This window comes from Dreissena polymorpha, chromosome 1 (genome assembly GCF_020536995.1).
Source record: "Dreissena polymorpha isolate Duluth1 chromosome 1, UMN_Dpol_1.0, whole genome shotgun sequence".
NCBI classification, from domain to species: domain Eukaryota; kingdom Metazoa; phylum Mollusca; class Bivalvia; order Myida; family Dreissenidae; genus Dreissena; species Dreissena polymorpha.
The window spans coordinates 14932252-14953844 of record NC_068355.1 but is presented as its reverse complement, the minus strand read 5'-3'; the positions used below and the strand labels follow the sequence as shown (position 1 = coordinate 14953844).

The window sequence follows — 21593 nt, the reverse complement described above, 5'->3', positions numbered from 1 at the left end:
GCTAAAGCTATATCATTGTCAAATGGTAATTTAACGCCGTAACTCCCTAAACCCGTTATTTAAACATTGTTTCATTTAAGACAAACGAACTGAAAATATTACCTCCTCTTGTCTTCACTAAAACGTGTCGTATTTATGTAAATTCAATTGAATATACCTTCCCATTCTGCATCTAACTGAGTGTTTCTGCAATGATGTCCATTCGGGACTTATTCTAAACATATTATTAACGCCTATCCACATGTCGGAAGATAACGGTCGAGTTGGTTGTGCTTTTTTATCAAGTCAAGTCCATTGTATTGGCGAGTACATAGTAAAAAAACATATATTAGAAATGTAATAGCATATTTAATAAATTCTTATTCAACTTGGTGATGAAAAGCATGGTATAAGCAAGAAAACTATTTAAATGACATATACACTCATCAAAACGTAATTCCAGCAGTAATAATGACGGTGTCTCCATAACTGATAGTAAAAGAATATACGAGTAGACCTAAAAGTCGTCCCTTCTTGCTGCACAGCATTATAAATCGACCCCGAAAGTAATTCAAACCAACGAGTGATATAATTACTACGAATAGAACGTGTGTATCCCAATACCACTTATGTATCCCTATTAGATGTTGGTGAATTTGCGACAAAGGAGAGGATTGTGATGTCGATTGAAATATATAACAACATAGATAAAAATCCGAATGTCACGAGTAAGAATTTCGTTGAAAATGCGAAATGCTTCCCCCAATGTCTATCTAGACTAGCGCCAGGAAAGCAATATCAGGACGAATTCAAAAGACTAATCACATTTATCGCACGATATGTGTTGAAAATGTCTGTTGACTGTAATACATTATTTTGAAACTTTGGTGTTGATGTAATGGGCCACTTGCACATAATTCGTTATTGTATTTTCAGACAACAGGACTCTGGGGTACTACGGGCTGTCATCGATATGTCATAAATTCGAATACGCAATACCAGTTTAAAAACAAACATCATTTTTGCAGACCGCTATACCATTAAATCTAAGAACACAGTGGAATGATTGAACTTGTATTTTTTATTGATGACATGCTAACGCGTTTTAACAATACAATCTCAATTGAATCGTAACACAATACATGTATCAATGACGTAACATAATGCTATGAAAATGAAGTAAACCTAAGTTGGAAGCAGGTTACGGCATGCTCTCCTTCATGAAATATCGCTTGCATAAAATTTTGTCATCGGGTAATATCATCACTTCCTGAAACGAAAAAAAATCAATTCAAGTATTACTTTGCGACCGCTGTTTAAGGGTAACATTTCTGGCATGAATCCATGAAATCATTTTGAATAAATGCAAACAGATTTTTTAAAAGATGTCTTGAGGCATACAGTATCAAAACAGACAGGAGTACAATATATAAATACCAAATTTTAAATCACCAGTGTAGTATTTTATATTTAAATATGTGATTTTTTTTATATTTATTCCGCGGTCGGAGACATAGGCCCCTCCAAACAGGACTTTGAACTAGTGATCCCAATTAAAATATGGGTCATCTACTGTCCAGGGCAAATGCGCATTTAAAGTATCAAGCCAATTGGTCAATTCGTTGACGAGTTATTGATCGAAAACAATATTCACATTTATTGTGGCAGTGACCTTGACCTTTGACCTACTGACCCCAATTTAGACAGGGGTCATCTACTGTCCAAATCCAATGCACATCTGAAGTATCAAGCCAATCGGTAAATTCGTTGACAGGTTATTGATCGGAAACCATTTAAACAATAAGTAATATAGTGACATTGACCTTTGACCTTTTGATCCAAATTTCAATAGGGGTCATCTACAGCCCAAGTCCAATGCACCAGTTAAGTATCAAGGTATTTGGTCAATTCATGGACGAGTTATTGATCAGAAACGACTTTTACACTAAGTGTAATAGTGACCTTGACATTTGACCTAGTGGCCCCAATGTCGATAGGGGTCATATACTGTCCAAGGCAAATACACATGTGAAGTATCAAACCAATCGGTCAATTCGTTTACAAGTTATTGATCGGAAACAATTTTCATACTTAGTTTGATAGTGACCTTGACCTTTGACATAGTGACCCCAATTTTAATAGGGGTCATCTACTGTCCAATGCCGATGCACATGTGGAGTATCAAGCCAATCGGTCAATTCGTTGACGATTTATTGATCGGAAACGAACTGGTCTACCGACAGACAGCCAGCAAAACAATATACCCTTCCTTCTTCGAAGAGGGGCATAATAGCGGTAATAAATGGTCTGTAGATTTGACAGAAACACGCTGCTCTGCAAACTAAAACGAATCCAAGAAGCTCACCGGTGGGTAAATATTAATGTTACAACCAAGCCAATAATTGAAAAAAGGAATCCAAGAAGCCCACCGGTGGGTAAATATTAATGTTACAACCAAGCAAATAATTGTTCGAACTAATACTTTTAAAATTGTCGTTTTTCGGGCTTAATTTACCATGGAAATGTGAGAACTGTTTTGAAAAGAAAACTATTAGCCAAAAAGTAACGCACTGTCACTTGTTTTGAATATAATGTTTATCCAAACAAACAACAAATAAGAAAGTAGTTTCAGAAATGAAAGGCTTACAAATCAACCAATATATTGGTCAAAACACCATTAAACAGACCAACTTACATACGCACTAACATGGTGCCTCCACTATGCCCATATTAAAAACCGCTGTCTTTGTTATGTGTGTTCTTTAACAAATGTAAACCTATTATTCTCACCAGCATCATGTTATTGTCGTCTGGCATGAGACTTTTCTCTACGATGGAACGTTTGGCCTTTGATCCCTCAATGGGTGTGGTCTCGGCAATCATTTTCTTTGTTGACGGTTCCCACGTGGCCTTCACCTACAAACCCCGTGGAAATTGCGTTTAACTAACATATTGATAATTTTGATCATGTTTGCTATAAAATGCTTCTCTGTTATCTTTTATTAGTGGTTTTGATATTATATAAATAAATTTCATTTAAGATTTTTCTTTGAAAATAGTTTTTTCCCATGGGATTTTTAGAAGTGAGCGTTAGCTCACGACTAAATGTACAGAGCATGTTTTGCAAATCAGTATGTGCTTAGAAGCCTCAGCTACGCTAAGAACCGTAACTCACTATGCTAGGAACGATTACCGCTGCGTGTCTGCACTGCAGACGACGAATGCTTAGGAGCGTCGGCATCTTCTATTGCAGTGATTGTATTTACCAGCTTGTAAGAAGACATTGGCCAGTCTAGTCTTTATTATTGAAATATGTACATATTGGCCGCGTTCAGGGAAAACGGGGCTTAATGCGTCTCAAATAAGATTAGCCTGCGCACACTGATTAGCCTGTGCAATGTGCACAAGCTAATCAAGGACGACAACAGCGAACAACTTCAGTGCCTTCAGCGCTTTGATTTAATAAACCCATGGCATATTTGGTTTTCCCATGTTGTTTTCCCTGTGATTTTTTCCCATATAAAAATTGGATTGTATTTCTATCAAAGAACATTAAACGAAAAAAAACATACAAATACTTAAACGATTTTTACAGTCAATAACTAGGCAGCCACAAACATAAACATTTTGTTTCAAAAATTCAAAAAGTGGGGAAACATCAAATTTGAACATAAAATCCTATCGCAAACGATTATCATATGGCAAGATGCAAATATCCCATGGGAAGACCAACGTTGCTAATACATTTCGTAATGAAACAAAGACGCATTTTTAGAAAAAAATCAATTATAAATAGAAAATAAGACTCGCATTTTCAAAGCGGCAAATCTTAAAGAAAGAGTACTTATATTTGCTTAATTTTGGTTTCGAATAGATGCTACCGGTTGCTTTTCATATCAACGACAAGAATCTTAATTTAATTATTTTAGTTATATATTCTGTCTTTTTTAAAACAAAGTAAAATGTAATCACCATAGATTTCAGATAAGATAAATTGCTAAACCATATTCACATCAGTTTAAAATCATATTATGACATTTGACATTTCAAAATCTCAAATTACATTTATTTTGACGTTTCAATTTTGAATATTGTATATAAAAACAAACATTTATTATTCACGAATCTATTAAAGTTGAAAAAATACTTAGGAGAGCAAATCGTATTTGAAATTGGGTAAACATCTTCCAATATACAAAACAAAATGCATATGCGTGGTTACTTGGCTAATTAGTGGAGATGCTGCTAGCTTAGGCATAATTCTAGCTTTTACTTTTGGAAGTTATAAAATTACTGAACTTAACAGGCAACTTTCACCATATTCGCTAAGTAAATTAAAAATAAAGTCATTTGTAGAATCAACGATTGTTCTTTTTCCTAGTGGAGCAATTTGCTATTGAAGAACGATTTTATGTGTAAAGAAAAGTCCAAGGTATGAGAAATAAATCATTAGTTAACATTGAACTTGTATAACGTTTGTGTCACTTAAATTGTTCATTTCATTGGAAATACATTACTAATTGTTTATGTTTGAAACACTAAACACACTTTGTATGAAAGGAATAAACTTTTTTGCAGCTTTTAACTTCATTATTCACCACACATATTTAAAATAAATGCACATATGTTTATCTTGAAAATAATTATCTATTTTACTTGAAGATGTTCATAAATCTTCATGCAATGTTTCATTTTTTGCCATTATACATCACGCACACCGGAGTTTTAAGTAACTTAGACAAGATAAGAGATATTTGAACGGAAAAGAATCGTTAAGTTGTCATGAAACTGCGGAAAAGATTTGCTTACCCTGTTAGAGACCTAGATGAGACCTTATCACTATTAAGCTATGAAATCCGAAATATGTTTAACTATTTTCTCAGAAAAATAATCAGATGGGCATTTAATAGTAATGACACTCGTTCTATCGTCAGTAAAATAAATAGAGGGTAATGATTGCCGTTAAAAGCACAACTAAATTCAAGTGGCATAACAATTGACCGTGTGACCTATTTTTTGACTTCATGTGGCCCTGTTTTATGTTTTGCATTCATCCATTCAATGATTTTGACTATTGAGTAGCAACAAGTTTGCTACGGTTTGACATGGCATCTAGTTTTTAGCCTTACTTAACTCATATTTGAACGCGGCCTATATGTTGTATTGACCTATTTATCTACATTACTTCAATTTACGTTTGACCATTAAATGTTGGCAAGATGACCAATTGATCAAGTTTCATGAAGCAACTGTATCTTTCCTACGGTGGTAGCTTCGCGCTAGGGCGAGCTCATCACACACACCATTTACTTCTCTCATATCACATCTAATCAAGACTAAGAAAAATCGTTTTTAACGTGTACCATAATTTTGTTATCAAATCCGTCATCGCCCTCGTACTCCTGTGAGAAGTCCATGACGGCCTCTATCGTCTTTCCTGTTTTCATGACGACCTTGACCTTGCTGTCACCCTCGCGGGTCAGCTCCATGGTCGTATTGAACAGCAGCACGAATTTCCGGATCACGAAATTAAGTCCTGGCACAATGAAAAGTACTAACGAATAAGATAATTTACTAATCCTGTAATAAAATCTATTTATTCCTACAGGATTCAACTGATTGCATTTCATCATCATCTGATATGTTTGATTATATACTACACAATGATTGGTAAAGAAACTTAGTTTATTTACAATTTATTGAGCTTATACTATAAAGGAAAATTCATGCATAACATGTAACTCTCTTTGATACGCAATCATAATGGGTAACACAAATACACGTTGGGGTTAATGTAGTAATCTTTAAATAAAAATGATAGGCAAAAGTAAATTTTCCATAAACTTAACGTCAGACGTAGTGTAGATACACACACCTTTAATGTAGGAAAAGCACATGAATGAATTATAATCGATTACATAATATTACAATACAATTATTGTTTGTTTGCCAAAAATTACCGCCGATTTTTGGCTGTTTCCCTATGCCAAAAAGTCCAAAATCTGACCATTTTTTCCCCAAAAATATGCCAAAGTTTATAAAAAAAGTTAATAATAATAATAATAATAAGCTTTATTTACAGAAGGTTACACATAAAGACAATGACACATTATACATACATGCACATATTACATTAAACATATTATGCAGATGAATATTGATTGTAAGATTAATTCAAACCCGCACTGTATAATATAAATTTAACAATAGGGCCAAGATGGCCCTATTTCGCTCACCTGAGAGGAGTCGGTTCATTCAATCTTTACCAAATTCAAACTTGACCTAGATATTGTCCAGACAAACATCCTGATCAAGTTTCAACATTATCTGCGAGTCATGATCAATGTACCTATGAAGTTTCATGATTCTAGGCGTTATCATTCTTGAGTTATCATCCGGAAACAGTTTTTCTAAGTTAAGTCACCGTGACCTTGACAGCCATTGTGTGAATACGTTTTTTTGGCACTGTGACCTAGACCTTTGACTTAGTGACCTGATAATCAATAGGGGTCATCTGCGAGTTATGATCAATATACCTAGGAAGTTTCATAACCTAGGCATAATCGTTCTTGAGCTATCATCCAGAAACCATTTTTCAGGTCACCGTGACTTTGACTTTTGACCTAGTGACCTGAAAATCAATAGGGGTCATCTTCGAGTCATGATCAATGTACCTATGAAGTTTCATGATCCTTGGCAAAAGCGTTCTTGAGTTATTATCTGGAAACCATTTTTCTATTTCGGGTCATTGTGACCTTGACCTTTGACCTAGTGACCTGAAAATCAATTGGGGTCATCTACGAGTCATGATCAATTGATCCTAGGCCTAAGCGTTCTTGAGTTATCATCCGGAAACCATTTTACTATTTCGGGTCATCATGACCTTGACCTTTGACCTAGTGACCTGAAAATCGATAGGGGTCATCTACAAGATATGATCAATGTACCTATGAAGTTTCATGATCCTAGGCCTAAGCATTCTTGAGTTATCATCCGGAAACAATTTTACTATTTCGGGTCATCGTGACATTGACCTTTGACCTAGTGACCTGAAAATCAATAGGGGTTATCTGCGAGTCATGATCAATGTATCTATGAAGTTTCATGATCCTAGGCATCAGTGTTCTTGAGTTATCATCCGGAAACCAGTTTACTATTTCGGGTCATCGTGACCTTGACCTTTGACCTAGTGACCTGGAAATCCATAAGGGTCATCTGCGAGTCATGATCAATGTAACTATGAAGTTTCATGATCCTTGGCATAAGCGCTCTTGAGTTATCATCCGGAAATTATCTGGTGGACGGACGGACCGACATGAGCAAAACAATATACCCCCTCTTCTTCGAAAAGGGGGGGGGGGGTCATAATGAGAAAACTTCCCTCCTCCCAGCAGCCATGTTATTCAACTGACCGGGACCATTTTTAACTCAACTCTCGTATCAAGGAAACAAATGTTCTTAGCAAATTTCATGAAAATTGGGCCAAAAATGTGACTTCTACTGTGTTCACATGTTTTTGACCTAGTGACCTGAAAATCAATAGGGGTCATCTTCGAGTCATGATCAATGTACCTATGAAGTTTCATGATCCTAGGCAAAAGCGTTCTTGAGTTATTATCTGGAAACCATTTTTCTATTTCGGGTCATCGTGACCTTGACCTTTGACCTAGTGACCTGAAAATCAATTGGGGTCATCTACGAGTCATGATCAATTGATCCTAGGCCTAAGCGTTCTTGAGTTATCATCCGGAAACCATTTTACTATTTCGGGTCATCATGACCTTGACCTTTGACCTAGTGACCTGAAAATCGATAGGGGTCATCTACAAGTTATGATCAATGTACCTATGAAGTTTCATGATACTAGGCCTAAGCATTCTTGAGTTATCATCCGGAAACAATTTTACTATTTCGGGTCATCGTGACCTTGACCTTTGACCTAGTGACCTAAAAATCAATAGGGGTTATCTGCGAGTCATGATCAATGTATCTATGAAGTTTCATGATCCTAGGCATCAGTGTTCTTGAGTTATCATCCGGAAACCAGTTTACTATTTCGGGTCATCGTGACCTTGACCTTTGACCTAGTGACCTGAAAATCCATAAGGGTCATCTGCGAGTCATGATTAATGTAACTATGAAGTTTCATGATCCTTGGCATAAGCGCTCTTGAGTTATCATCCGGAAATTATCTGGTGGACGGACGGACCGACATGAGCAAAACAATATACCCCCTCTTCTTCGAAAAGGGGGGGGGGCATAATGAGAAAACTTCCCTCCTCCCAGCAGCCATGTTATTCAACTGACCGGGACCATTTTTTAACTCAACTCTCGTATCAAGGAAACAAATGTTCTTAGCAAATTTCATGAAAATTGGGCCAAAAATGTGACTTCTACTGTGTTCACATGTTTTCACTATAACATATAGAGAAAAATGCCCCGCCCACTGGCGGCCATGTTTTTTCACCGATCCAGACCATTTTCAAACTGGTACGAGATATCAATAAAACCAATGTTTTGACCAATTTTCATGATAATTGGGCAAAAAATGTTACTTCTAGAGTGTTTACAAGGTTCTCTATAGCCAAATAGGGAAAACTGCCACTATATACATATAAAGTAAAATGCCCCGCCCACTGACGGCCATGTTTTTTCACCGATCTCGACCATTTTCGAACTCGTCCGAGACATCAATTGAACCAATGTTTTGACCATTTTTCATGATGATTGGGCAAAAATTGTGACTTCTAGAGTGTTTACAAGGTTTCTCTATAGCCAAATTAGGAAAACTGCCCCGCCCACTGGCGGCCATGTTTTTCAACGGATCGGAACCACCTTTGAACTCAACCAAGATATCATTAAGAAAAACATTTTGACAAAGTTACATGAAGATTGGGCATGAAATGTGACTTCTACAGTGTAAACAAGGTTTTTCTTTTTTTTTGACCTAGTGACCTAGTTTTGGACCCGGCACAACAAAGTTTCGAACTCGGCCGAGATTTCATTGGGACAAAGCTTCTTACCAAGTTTCATGAAGATGGGACAAGAAATGTGGCCTCGAGTGTGTTTACGAGCAAATGTTAACGGACGGACGGACGGACATAAGACGGACAAAGACCGGTCACAAAAGCTCACCTGAGCAATCAGGTGAGCTAAAAATTAAGTTTGACCTGCACTTATACACAATCGGAATACAATTATTAATAATTACTATTTGTTTCATTTTTTCCGAAGTCATGGTTTATCGCAATATTTTTTAAAATCAAAAAGGCACATGCTGTAAAATATAAAGCAAAAGAATCAATAGTATGAACATAAAGCCTACCATTTGCTGCTAAAAACGCATCAAGCCCTTCTTGTTTCACCTGCCGCCATTTGCCGGAATAACTCTCGTCAAACCCGTCCAGAATCATAGCGCACAAATCTTATAGCACTGTCTCCGTTACAAATATGCACAGTCGATACACAAAACGCACAATACCCGGACGACCGCACTCACTTAAACAGAAAAACAACAACTGACGCTCTATCAACCACGTATAAAATGTATGATACCCTAAAATAATACAATTACACATAAAAGCAAGGAAAACATACATCACCTATGTATTTGTGACACCTTTACACGACTGATCGAATAACATGTACCCCTAGCGTAGAACAAAGCGTGTAATATGTAGGATTATGAACACTTAGAGCGGAGTCATACAAGTTATATCCAGTGTATCATATAACATCTCTTTAAGTAAGCATAAAGTGCGACTAATGTAAATGCGCCTTGCTTGCCGCTTATTCATAATTGTTAAACGCTTGCAAATTTTAATGATACAAAAATCTGTGTCTCCCTCGATGTAGACAGCAGTCACTTAAGAGTAAACATCACATTATTAAGGTCTGAGAGTTTTTAGATCGGGCTGTATAAAATGCAGACACGACAATAGTTGCAATGATCAAACTCCGACCTTCTAACCAACACTGGGTGTAACGTGTCTTCCGTTCCTTCGGGATATATATAATGGCTTTTCCTCGGGCTTTCCTTAGCCGTGTGATTTGATAAACAAATAATATAATTTGCCTCTATACAAGCCGGTTCCGTATGCCCTGTGCGACTTGGATTGCTTTGATCACTTGGGTTGACTTGGGTCGACTTGGGTTGACTTGGGTTGACTTGGGGTGTCTTGGGTTGACTTGGGTTTACTTGGGTCGACTCGGGGTGTCTTGGGTCGACTCGGGGTGTCTTGAGTTGACTTGGGTCGACTCGGGGTGTCTTGGGTCGACTTGGGTCGTCTTGAGTTGACGTGGGTCAACTTGGGGTGATTTGAGTCAACTTGGGTTGACTTGGGTCACCTAGGGTGTCTTGGGTGACTTGGGTCTCCCCGGGTGTCTTACACCTATTGCAACGAGTCTGCAGTGTCTCCCCTCTGCGTTACGCAAGGGAGACAATCAATGTCCCCCCTCTGCGTTTATGCAAGGGAGACAATCAATGTCCCCCCTCTGCATTATGCAAGGAAGACAATCGGTCAGTGTTGTACAAGCGACAATCAGTACTTGACAGACTCAGGCTGACCTACGAGACCTGACACGTGCACTGTCTTATATTACCAAAGGAGACCTGTGCCCGGACTAATATATGAGTTTCAAGCTTACCCAGCAAGCTATGGTATGTTATGCGCAAAGTTGCCTGGGTCACCCCCACTCAATAGGCATCCAAAGTCACAGATACTTCCAATGGTATTTGGTCTCTATAACGTATTAAACGTTGTGTTTTGTTCGACGATCGAACGCAGACTGCCCGCTCCCCGTGTGTGTGTGTGTTTCAGAGTTTATTTACAGGTCCTACTGGCCTCTTCACGAGGTTACGGTAGCCCGACCTGGCTCCCCGTGTGTGTGTGTTTCAGAGTTTATTTACAGGTCCTACTGGCCTCTTCACGAGGTTACGGTAGCCCGACCTGGCTCCCCGTTGTTGTTGTTGTTTTTGCTTTTTATCGAGTGCACCGGGATTGTCTCCCATATGGCCATCGCCCCCAGAAAGACGTGTTAGTTGGTTACGGGGGATAGTGCAAGATACAGGAGACACCCCGTTCCAGAGGTGACCCTGGGTCTTTTTAGTGGCGACCTGGCTCCCCGTGTGTTTCAGAGTTTATTTACAGGTCCTACTGGCCTCTTCACGAGGTTACGGTAGCCCGACCTGCCCCTGTGACCTCTCAGGAGAAAAAGATTAATTTTAGAGTCAAAGTAGGTCAAATTTACCCCGGTTTCCCGGGTATTCGCCAAATACTTTAATTTTCAAAAAGAGTTTGTTGCACGTTGGCCAATGAGACCTTAATGTGCTAGCTACCTAAAGGTGGTGATGAGGAGCAGATCCCGCCGAGTGTCCCGCACATTACTAATGTACAAGACACTCAACGCGATCCACATCCCAACACCACCCGGTACATAGGCCCCGGAACACGCACACGTATCGCTCTCACACCCCCACTCATTACGGGTGGCGCGTATGAGAGCGCCACGCCCGTGCGTTCCGGGATCCTTGGTGGTGATCTGTGTATGGTTGTGTATAGTGTGTGGTATGTGGTTGTTGTGCATTTGTCTGGAGCGGAAGAGGAGGTGTCTGTCAGTAATTTACAGTCGTCGGTCAGTCGTGAAGGGTTGTATATTGTTGCAGTTCCCAGATCGCAGAACCCGCCGCCCCCGCACAAGCGCACCCACGCCGAGCGAGCCCGAGCCCCCCCTCGCGCCCGCATACTGCCCCGGCCCGAGCACCCAACCGCTGAAGACCCCCGAGACAAGCACCCTCATCCACCCACTTGCTGCGCGCGACAACAAATCAGTCGAGAACCAACCATGGAGCCATCCAAAGCCCTATCCAGAGTCACCATCGTTCCTTCCCACCCGCCTGCCAAACATCCAGACCATGTATCAAGCTGGGATGTTTTAATTTTGCTGTTATGTTGTATTTGCTTTTATAATTGGATAGGTAAAGTAAATAAATGATCTAAAAACTCAGTTGATATATCATATGATTTATTTATGTTTGATGTTAATTTGTAAAACTCATGGTATTATAGATTATGTCCTGTGCTCTAGCTTTCATTTACCCAAGTGTGGTTGTTGTGCTCTCCGCCCCATGAGAGGTGTTAGTGGGGGTTCGAGCAGGATACAGGAAACGCCCCGATTCCAGAGGCGCCCCTGGTTCTTTTAAGTGCCCGGTGTATAGCACCGATACACTGCACCCCCGTTTAACGTCCCTCGCGGAGGACATATTAGTACATAGTGTTAGTATTGGTGTTTATATACATGTGTAGTTCTGCTGTTTTGTGCCATAGCTTGCGGTAACGTGGGCTCTCTCTGTTGTTATTTGGTATGTAGTTTGGATGTTATTGCGTAGGGCAGGCTAGTTTTTGAAAGATCATGTATACGATGATAGAAGAAGGGGACTATGTTTGTTTGATTGGGCCGAGATGACTAGTTCGTTGGGGGCAGACAATGACCTGGCTCCCCGTGTGTGTGTATTTCAGAGTTTATTTACAGGTCCTACTGGCCTCTTCACGAGGTTATAGTAGCCCGACCTGCCCCTGTGACCTTTCAGGGGAGAAAGATTAATTTAGAGCCAAAGTAGGTCAAATTTACCCCGGTTTCCCGGGTATTCGCCAAAGAAATAATTTAGATCCAAATAGACCAGTGCACGGTGGCCAATGAGACCTTAATGTGCACTGGTAGTTAGACAATCTCAAAAGACAAATTCATGTCTGAACGCAGCACCGCTGCAGCACACAGCTCCGCCTTTATGGCCCACTTGTTGTCATCAGCTGTCGTCTTCATCCCCGAGACGGTTTCCCCAGCGCGTTGAGCGCACTAGGTACCGCCGCCCCGGGGTCCCTCTTTAAAGCCACCCCCTCGATGTTCTTGGGTTCCCCCCTGGCGCAGAAGCGCAGGACCCAGGTCCGTCCCGTATGTCCCCCACACTGGTGGTCTTGCTGTCCCGCCGGCCCCGGCCCTCTTCAGACGGGACCTCTGGCAGGTCCGTGCCGGCGAACTCTCGACGATAAACAGCGGGTGACAAGTCCGCTGCATCTTGGTGAAGACAGCAATCCCAGCAGTGTGGAAGACGTCCGGCTCGAGGGTGACGGACTCTGCTGGATTAGCAGAGCCACCCGCAGAAGTTCCCCTCTATAAGGAAATATGTACAGGTGAGAAAATCTTCTGCGGGTGACTCTCGCCTCGGTCGCGACGCGCACGCTCCAGCAGCTGACCGAGGACCTGGCTCCCCGTGTGTGTGTTTCAGAGTTTATTTACAGGTCCTACTGGCCTCTTCACGAGGTTACGGTAGCCCGACCTAATGTGTGTGTTTCAGAGTTTATTTACAGGTCCTACTGGCCTCTTCACGAGGTTACGGTAGCCCGACCTGAGCCCGACCTAATGTGTGTGTTTCAGAGTTTATTTACAGGTCCTACTGGCCTCTTCACGAGGTTACGGTAGCCCGACCTGTTAGAGCCCGACCTAATATAAGTTTATATATATCAGTATATAAAGCGCTGCTCTTATATTAGAGCCCGACCTAATGTGTGTGTGTGTGTTTCAGAGTTTATTTACAGGTCCTACTGGCCTCTTCACGAGGTTACGGTAGCCCGACCTGAAATATAAGAGCAGCGCTTTATATAGGTTACAATATACTAAAATATTTTGGAGTGCAATGCTATACTCTCTAAAAACATGAACATCATTTATAAGAAGACACAATTCTCTGTAGGGGCACTTGCCATGGCTTTATTTTAGAATGATTCTTTGTGCAAGTGGTAGGGAAAACATTGATGTTTAACAGAAATTCACTCTTTTGCTTGAAGGTTGGAGACTACATGAGACTTTGACAGATGGCGGGAAACCCTTCTCAACTGGTACGAAGCCGGTAAATAGATGGCCATAAAACAGTGACCGCTGATTCGCGTCGAGTTCTTTCTTGCATAACGTATGACCCCCCTTTTTTATTGTTTAAATCATTGCGTCTTGGAATGCTCTTTAAGAAAAGGTATGGTTATGGGGATGTCTATGCGCAAAAGTTTGACTTTATTTTTAGTTAAAGTTATTGCTTTCACATTGAATTTGTGTAGGAAATCTTTTAGTATATTGTCACCTAAACTAACTCTAGGTAAAAATGAAATATCATCTGCAAGTGCCAAATATGACTGGGAAAGCTGATTTTTGGTCATTTCTTAGCAAAAGAGAAGAATATAAGTGCATTAAATGCATGAATTTAGATTATTTGACCTGGAATAGTTGTTTTTCAAGTTGACCCCCCACCCTTATATAGCCGAATAAGGGCTAAATTGCTTTCCGACGTAAATTCAAAGGCATTTTGGTTGACTGTGAAGCGTAAATGTGCAACATGAAGTCAGAATTCAACGCCAGGGACTCCGTGATCCAGTAACGCAACAATTGCTTGTGCGTAAAGCATGAACATTCAAACAGAGCCCCATGTCACCGACATGGAATGGTGGACATTTTTACAGTTTGGACAATGCAGCAGACGCTTAACTGAGCCAGCTTTCATATTTAGTTCAATCATGAACAGTACAAGCTTTATTACTTGCTATTATTCATGGAAATACACATAAAATACATAAATGCATTTTCATTTTTCATTTTATACCTATTTCTATTGGGTATTTTGACCTTTTCAGGCAGAGAAATGTCTGGGACTTAGCCGAGGGCAACTGGAGAAGGGTTGTTGATGGCAAAACAGGTAATAATACTAAATTACTCTCATTTACACAAGCAAATAAGCATAGTTATGATGCTTAAGGTGTGAAAAACTGTCATAATAAGGTTTGTGGTCACTAAAATCCTTGCAGTCGAGCAATTCCCCGTGCAGTTTGTATTGATAGCTCCGCGTCCTGACACGTAAAGCTCGTGCTTTGTTGGCAGCGGAAGTTGGCACTTAACAGGTTTTTCCTTGTTCCCAAGCATGTATGCAGTACATCTGAGTTGATATGCTACTTGTTACCCTACAATTAGCTTGTGTTTGGCATTGTTTTCTCACAATATGCTTACAGTCATGGTCCCGGCTTGAAAGGATGTGGCGTCCGACTTAAACATAGGATTGTTGTAGCAAGTGTCCCCTTCATCATTTACCTTAGAGGGATCTTTTTGCCAAAATTTGGCATTTCAGCAAATAGTTTTGTTTTTTATTTGGTACATGCTTCTCTCATTCAGTGATTTAAGGGAAGTATTGACCTTATTCGCTTGTCTTTGCATACAAAGGTGACATGGATCAATGATATGTATTGTGTTGAGAATTCTGCGGGAAGCTGTGTCCCCAGAAGAAGTACCAGAAACCCCTTTCAGGAAGCTTGCATTGATCTGAGCTGCCTTTCTGCCCCTCTGACAACATGAAACCTCATTTCTAAGCTTATAAGGCTTTCATTACATGTGTGTGTCTTGTTCATTTTAACCTTTCCTTCCATTCTAAACCCCCAAAATGAGCATTTTTGTCTTTGGCTCGGTTATGAAGCCCCATTTTGACCAGATTGCCACCTAAAAATAGTCAAAAGTACTTATTTTGTGCCCAAAATATGAAAACTTGTATTCTCTTTGACCTCTTAATGAGAGCTGGCAGTGAATATTGACCATCTTCTGCAGTTTAAAGGCACCCATGACATTATATGCTAGAATATATCATTGGCAGCTGGCAAACAAATTGGCTCCTAGCACCAAGGCGCTTTGAAGATTTCACGCTTTTATTGGTGCGAAACAACAAGTTATTGGAAGCTTATTGATTTCTACACTTCAACGTATCTTTGATCTCTCATTTTCACCGATTTGCTTATTGTCTGTGATGAAATTGGATTTTTTTTTGCTTCGAAATTGACATTTTTGGGGTGATTTAAAAAAAAAGAACAAAAAAGGCATTATCAAAATTGCTTTGAGTGAAAATATTTAACAAATTCATTCTTCCCCCACCCCGCATAAGCCTCACGTGCCTGTCCATTTGGTTTGTTTTGGTATTTTGTTGCATATATTGAACACAACAACTTTAAATCTTAAAGGGACATTTAAGCTTTAACAGGCCTAAAATTGCCTTCTTCGGACCGAAAACACCCGCGTGTGAAAATATGATATAAAATGGCCAAATGGACAGATAATCCAGCCAAACTTAATATTTTGCTGCAATATGCATATGAAGATAATAATATGCAAGAAAAACACATTTTAATCAGAATAAATTTCTCCTTTAGGTTACAATATACTAAAATATTTTGGAGTGCAATGCTATACTCTCTAAAAACATGAACATCATTTATAAGAAGACACAATTCTCTGTAGGGGCACTTGCCATGGCTTTATTTTAGAATGATTCTTTGTGCAAGTGGTAGGGAAAACATTGATGTTTAACAGAAATTCACTCTTTTGCTTGAAGGTTGGAGACTACATGAGACTTTGACAGATGGCGGGAAACCCTTCTCAACTGGTACGAAGCCGGTAAATAGATGGCCATAAAACAGTGACCGCTGATTCGCGTCGAGTTCTTTCTTGCATAACGTATGACCCCCCTTTTTTATTGTTTAAATCATTGCGTCTTGGAATGCTCTTTAAGAAAAGGTATGGTTATGGGGATGTCTATGCGCAAAAGTTTGACTTGCGCAAAAGTTTGACTTTATTTTTAGTTAAAGTTATTGCTTTTACATTGAATTTGTGTAGGAAATCTTTTAGTATATTGTCACCTATATACTGATATATATACCACGTGACCCGCTTGCTAAAGACATCACCCTACTATTTCATGTAAACACAACCCTACCGTTTCAAACAGTAATTGTATAATACTGTGGCTATAATATGAAATACATATTGTGCATCTTAACAACTGACTTGTATTATTAAATCATCAAATTATGTACACAAAAATACAATGATCAATCCAAAATACACACGCTATTTGCGTGGAACGTACCGAATGGTCGAATGCTTGTTCGCGGGAAATGTACTTTCGTTTTGGTGTAAATAATAGGAAAGAACTCAAAGAATAATGAACCTAAAGGATAAAATACCGGCCAAAATCGTCACATGGGTATGCGGATACTTTGATAACAGATGGCACTTCGATACCAGATAACAACAAAAGCCATGCGCGAGAGGTAAGTTCATCAGTTTTTTTTTTAAGTTATATCATAAAGATTAGTTTTTTAGACAAGGCGCATGGTCGAGTTTATAAATGGTGTATCCATTTCTACTGCAAAGAAAAACATCACGGAAGAATGGTAGATATTTCTAAAAAAAAAAAAAAGAAAATTCTGTCGGAAAACAGCTTAAACTGGATGAACAGTAAGCATTTCAACAAAATAAAACTACTTAAAAATATTGCAAGAAAGTGTTTGATATTCCAGCATGTAGAGTAATCACTGTGATTCAAATACTGAAATTTTGATAGTATTCAATGAAATATAAACGAAGATAAAACATGTTTTAATAGGTGGTATTCATGAAGTTGCGGATACTTTGATTCTCGATATAGGGCACTTCGGATTACAGAGACTTTCAACAAATTGGGCCTTCTGATAACCGAGTTTTATCTTCTAACTGAAATGCATTTATGACTTTTCTTACCAAACATTTTGACGTACGAATCAATTTGCATTGTCAAGCCCGACACATTGGGAATCTATGCATAACGTAATTACATCAACATGTAAATTATAACCAATTGCGTTGTTCGTTTTCAAAAATCTTATTACTAGTAATTTATATAATTCATATTACAAGTGCAAATTTTAAGTAAGATTCGAATGCTTATTTTTGAAGTAATATATTTCAAGTGACGACCGAAAATAATTGTCTAAATAATAAACTTGTTTTTAAGTGGTAAGAGATAAGAGAATTGAAAATACAACGGATCATGATGATCAACACGACTGTGTTCAATTGAAATAATAGCAGGACTCTAGAGTCTAGATAAGGGGAGCAAGGTGTCTTAAAGCGGCCAATACACCTCATAAAATCCTGTGTCATTGGTGTTCATTAGAATCGCATCATGAAAACGATACTAATACGTAGCCACAAAATTTAAAAGAGATTGGAAAACTCCCTTCATATAGAGCTTTACACTTCCCTTCTCCTTTTATTATCATATTCCAAAGGGATAAGAACATGTTTCAGTAATGCGTTTTTATATTACGTCAGTACATACATTTTTATTTATTGCCTGCCTACTATAATAGTATTATTTGTAAACTTTATCTTGAAAGCGGAGCCATGAATGCTATTGAACATTTCATCATTTATCATGAACACACAATGTAAGAAATTGATGGGATATTCTAAAAAGCAACAGTTTTCTGTAAATGTTACTTGTTTATTTGAAGTTAATGTTCGCAATGCTAGTGTGAATTGCTACATACAAATACACAGTAATATGCTCGTTTAAAGAAGCAATCTAGTCCTCGGTGTCCACTTGGTGTTCCAGCACTTAAAGTGGGAAACCATAAATGAAAAGGTGTGAATAAATAGGGGATCAGGAACACATGCCGTATGTGGAAAACTGTTAAATAAATGTTTTATTTAAAATGCGACCTGAACAACATGTCGCATGTCGGAAACTGTTAATCAAAATAATTGCATGTCTCCGAACTATATGCAATACGCCCGGTGTTTTTTTATGTGCGGATTAAAGCCCCGTTTTAGATCCATAATTAATGAACACCTCAATATTTTCAAAAACTAACACCGGATTAATGTTCACCGACATTTTTTCATATGGATTTGATATAAATATTATAGAGCTGAACAAAAAAAATACATTAAGCCCTGTTTTCCCGGCACACGCGCTGGACACACACCTTAAAAAACGCTATACCAATTCCAGTACTTGTGCACTTAATTGATTGTAAACAATGACGGTTGAAATCCGTGCGTGGGAATTTTTCTTGTAACCAAGAGCGACGTCAACGGTCATGAAGCCTTTCATTCATAAATGTATATATGCGTCGGGTGTCAAAACCAGCATCACCGGATGTAAAATCTACTTTTAACCTGGCATATTATCCGCTGCTGTGTGCACCCGCCAATTAGTTCAAAATGGATTCCGAACCGGTAAGTCGATTACATAATATCAGAACAGAATATCCCTTCCAAAAAGGGCGCTATGCTGCTTAACAGTACATGTATATTGCAAAAAAGTGAAGCTCATCACATATAATGAAGCAGTTTATAACATTACAAGTAATGTTTCATTTTTTGTAATGTAGCTTGAGGTTTCGTATCTTTGAAAAGTATGAAAGAGGTATACATTTAAACAGAAGGAAACGTTCTTAAAACATTCATATCAATGGTAAATTCATTCACGACAGAAAGTTCGTGTATTACCTTCTAACATGGGTATGAGCTATGTTGGTCATTTGAAAGTCATGTTCCAAAATGTGCTTAAAGTTAAAGGAAGTAACGTTCCAAAAAGAGAGGTTAAACCAATAGTTTTTGGCAATAAATTAGTTATCAGAGAAAAAACGGCGTCGGGAAAATGAAATAATCATGATTTTAGTTATATTTAACCGTTCACGTGCGTCAATACTGTGTGTTATGAGAGAAAAATGATATTTGAACATCCCATTTCTCGAACGTCACGTCAGGATTTGTGGACGGTTTTCCTTCAATAACTTTTTGATCCCGACGTCTTCGATCTTGAAACAAAAAAACGAGGAAAGCACAAACACCGGAGAGCCGAGACGGGGTATTCATTTAAAATAATTATAAATACATAGGGGCTTACCGGGCGAAAATATCCTCCCTTCCTTGCGACCTTGCGATTGTAGTATTTTAGCTTTAGCGGAAGACTACGCATTGAAACCAAATATAGAACAAAAATCATTACATTCTTAACAGAGCGTTGCAGGCATGTATACACGGAAATTAAAACAGTGAAACTATAATTCAGATGCATAATCATATTTTAATTATTTTATTGATTCCGCTTATTGCGAAAGGTTTTCTCACTGACAGTTTTCCAGGTAAACCGCGATTCTTAGTGCCAGTCAATACCCTACTTAAAGAAAATGTATGAAATAACTCTAGTCATTATTTCATGACTTATCCCTACAGTTATGTGGAACCGAACCCGCAATCCTCGAATTTCCAGATTATGAAATGAGCGTATGTGGTTTAAACGCTCCAACATGAAAGTTACAAGTGTCTTTACGGTGTTCGATGTGCGTACTAGTATCTCTTTTCCATATAAATTTCTATTTAGTTTCCTACGTAATGTTTGTAATTATTTTTAGAATTACAAGCCATTTATACAATATTAAATTTTCAGGCCATACAGAAAAAAAATCAATATAAAATCCCTTAACAACGGTGGCGAAACTGTAAGTAAATTTCAGAATATGAATACTTCATGAACATGCGCTTGTTTAGTTGTCAAACAATTCGTATTACTAGTACATGCCGTAATAAATTTTATTCTCATCGTTGGGCTCTGTTAAAGAATACATCTCTCTCTCTCTCTTGGAATCATGCAAACGTTGTCAACATGATTACACATATACGAAATCATGAGTTACTGAATACCGGTAAACACACAACCCCGACTGAATGAAATTATTTAAGTGTCGAAGGTTTATTTTGTACGGCACAAGAAGCGCACCACATTTCAAACGTGCTGTTAAACAGACGTGTTGCTTATATATGGTTCGCTGCTTCTTCTTCTGACTCTTCTTTCAAAAGTATGATACAGCAAACCAAAATGAAGGAATTGTCGGCAATAATTTAAAAGTGTGTGCGAAAAAACACTCATGGCTACGGAATCCGGATAGGGCCAAGTTGGGTGTCGCGTGTCGACCTTCGTGGTCGACACACGACATTCGAGCGACATTCTCTCGACGCTCAATACGACGCACGACAATCATGCGACAATCAATATTTGAGTGTTGCATATCGCGCTGGGTTTTAGAAAAAAAAATCGCTGAGAATCTTAACTGTCGACTGAATTGTCGCGCGTCGTATTGAGCGTCGAGAGAATGTCGCTTGAATGTCGCGAGAATGACGTGTGTCGACCTTCGAGCGCGACACTCGACATTCTCTCGACGCACGATACGAAGCGCGACAATCAGTATGATATATCGCGAGAATGCCGCCTGTCGACCTAAAAATCACACGACATTCTCTCGACGCACGACATTCTCTCGACGCACGATATGACACCCGCGCGATATATCGAGCAAATATCGCGCAAGTGTCGCTTGTCGACCTAAAACCCCTAAGTTATGATTCCAATATCACAGGGTGTTTTTTTTTTCATGGCTCTTTGTCAATTTTTTTCTCATTAAACATGATTTTATATATTTATTTGAATATATTGGGCTCATAAAAGAAATAATCCAAGGTACGTTACTTCCACCTGTGATGAAAACCTTGCCTTTTGAAAAAATAATTTGATTCAAAACTGTTCAATCTTTCAATCTCCCTGTCGCAAACTAAAGTATAATTATTATTATTAATATAATAAATAATTGTTTAATTATTAAAGTGTTGTATATGAACATACATGTATCCATAGAACCTCTTAATAGCAGTTACGCTACTACAATTACTTTTCGTTTTGATGACTGGTGTTAATTTATGCAAATAAA

The 21593-nt window shown here is 38.7% G+C and overlaps 1 protein-coding gene and 2 long non-coding RNA genes across 3 annotated transcripts; 2 read left to right on the top strand and 1 right to left on the bottom strand.

The window, feature by feature from the left end:
- Positions 1-1040: 1040 nt before the first annotated feature.
- On the bottom strand, positions 1041-17050 carry LOC127871986 (uncharacterized). Its single transcript, XM_052415339.1, has 5 exons — positions 16928-17050; positions 9305-9477; positions 5343-5515; positions 2770-2895; positions 1041-1249 (listed from the first exon to the last, which is right to left on the bottom strand). Exons 2-5 carry the CDS (start codon positions 9390-9392, stop codon positions 1181-1183), a joined length of 456 nt encoding a protein of 151 aa, XP_052271299.1. The 5' UTR covers positions 9393-9477; positions 16928-17050; the 3' UTR covers positions 1041-1180.
- LOC127872069 (uncharacterized) lies at positions 11110-11985 on the top strand. The gene is made up of 2 exons (XR_008045717.1): positions 11110-11214; positions 11645-11985. It is a non-coding gene; the product is annotated as an uncharacterized LOC127872069 (long non-coding RNA).
- LOC127872036 (uncharacterized) lies at positions 13648-16595 on the top strand. The gene is made up of 3 exons (XR_008045706.1): positions 13648-13945; positions 14658-14719; positions 16394-16595. It is a non-coding gene; the product is annotated as an uncharacterized LOC127872036 (long non-coding RNA).
- Positions 17051-21593: the final 4543 nt, after the last annotated feature.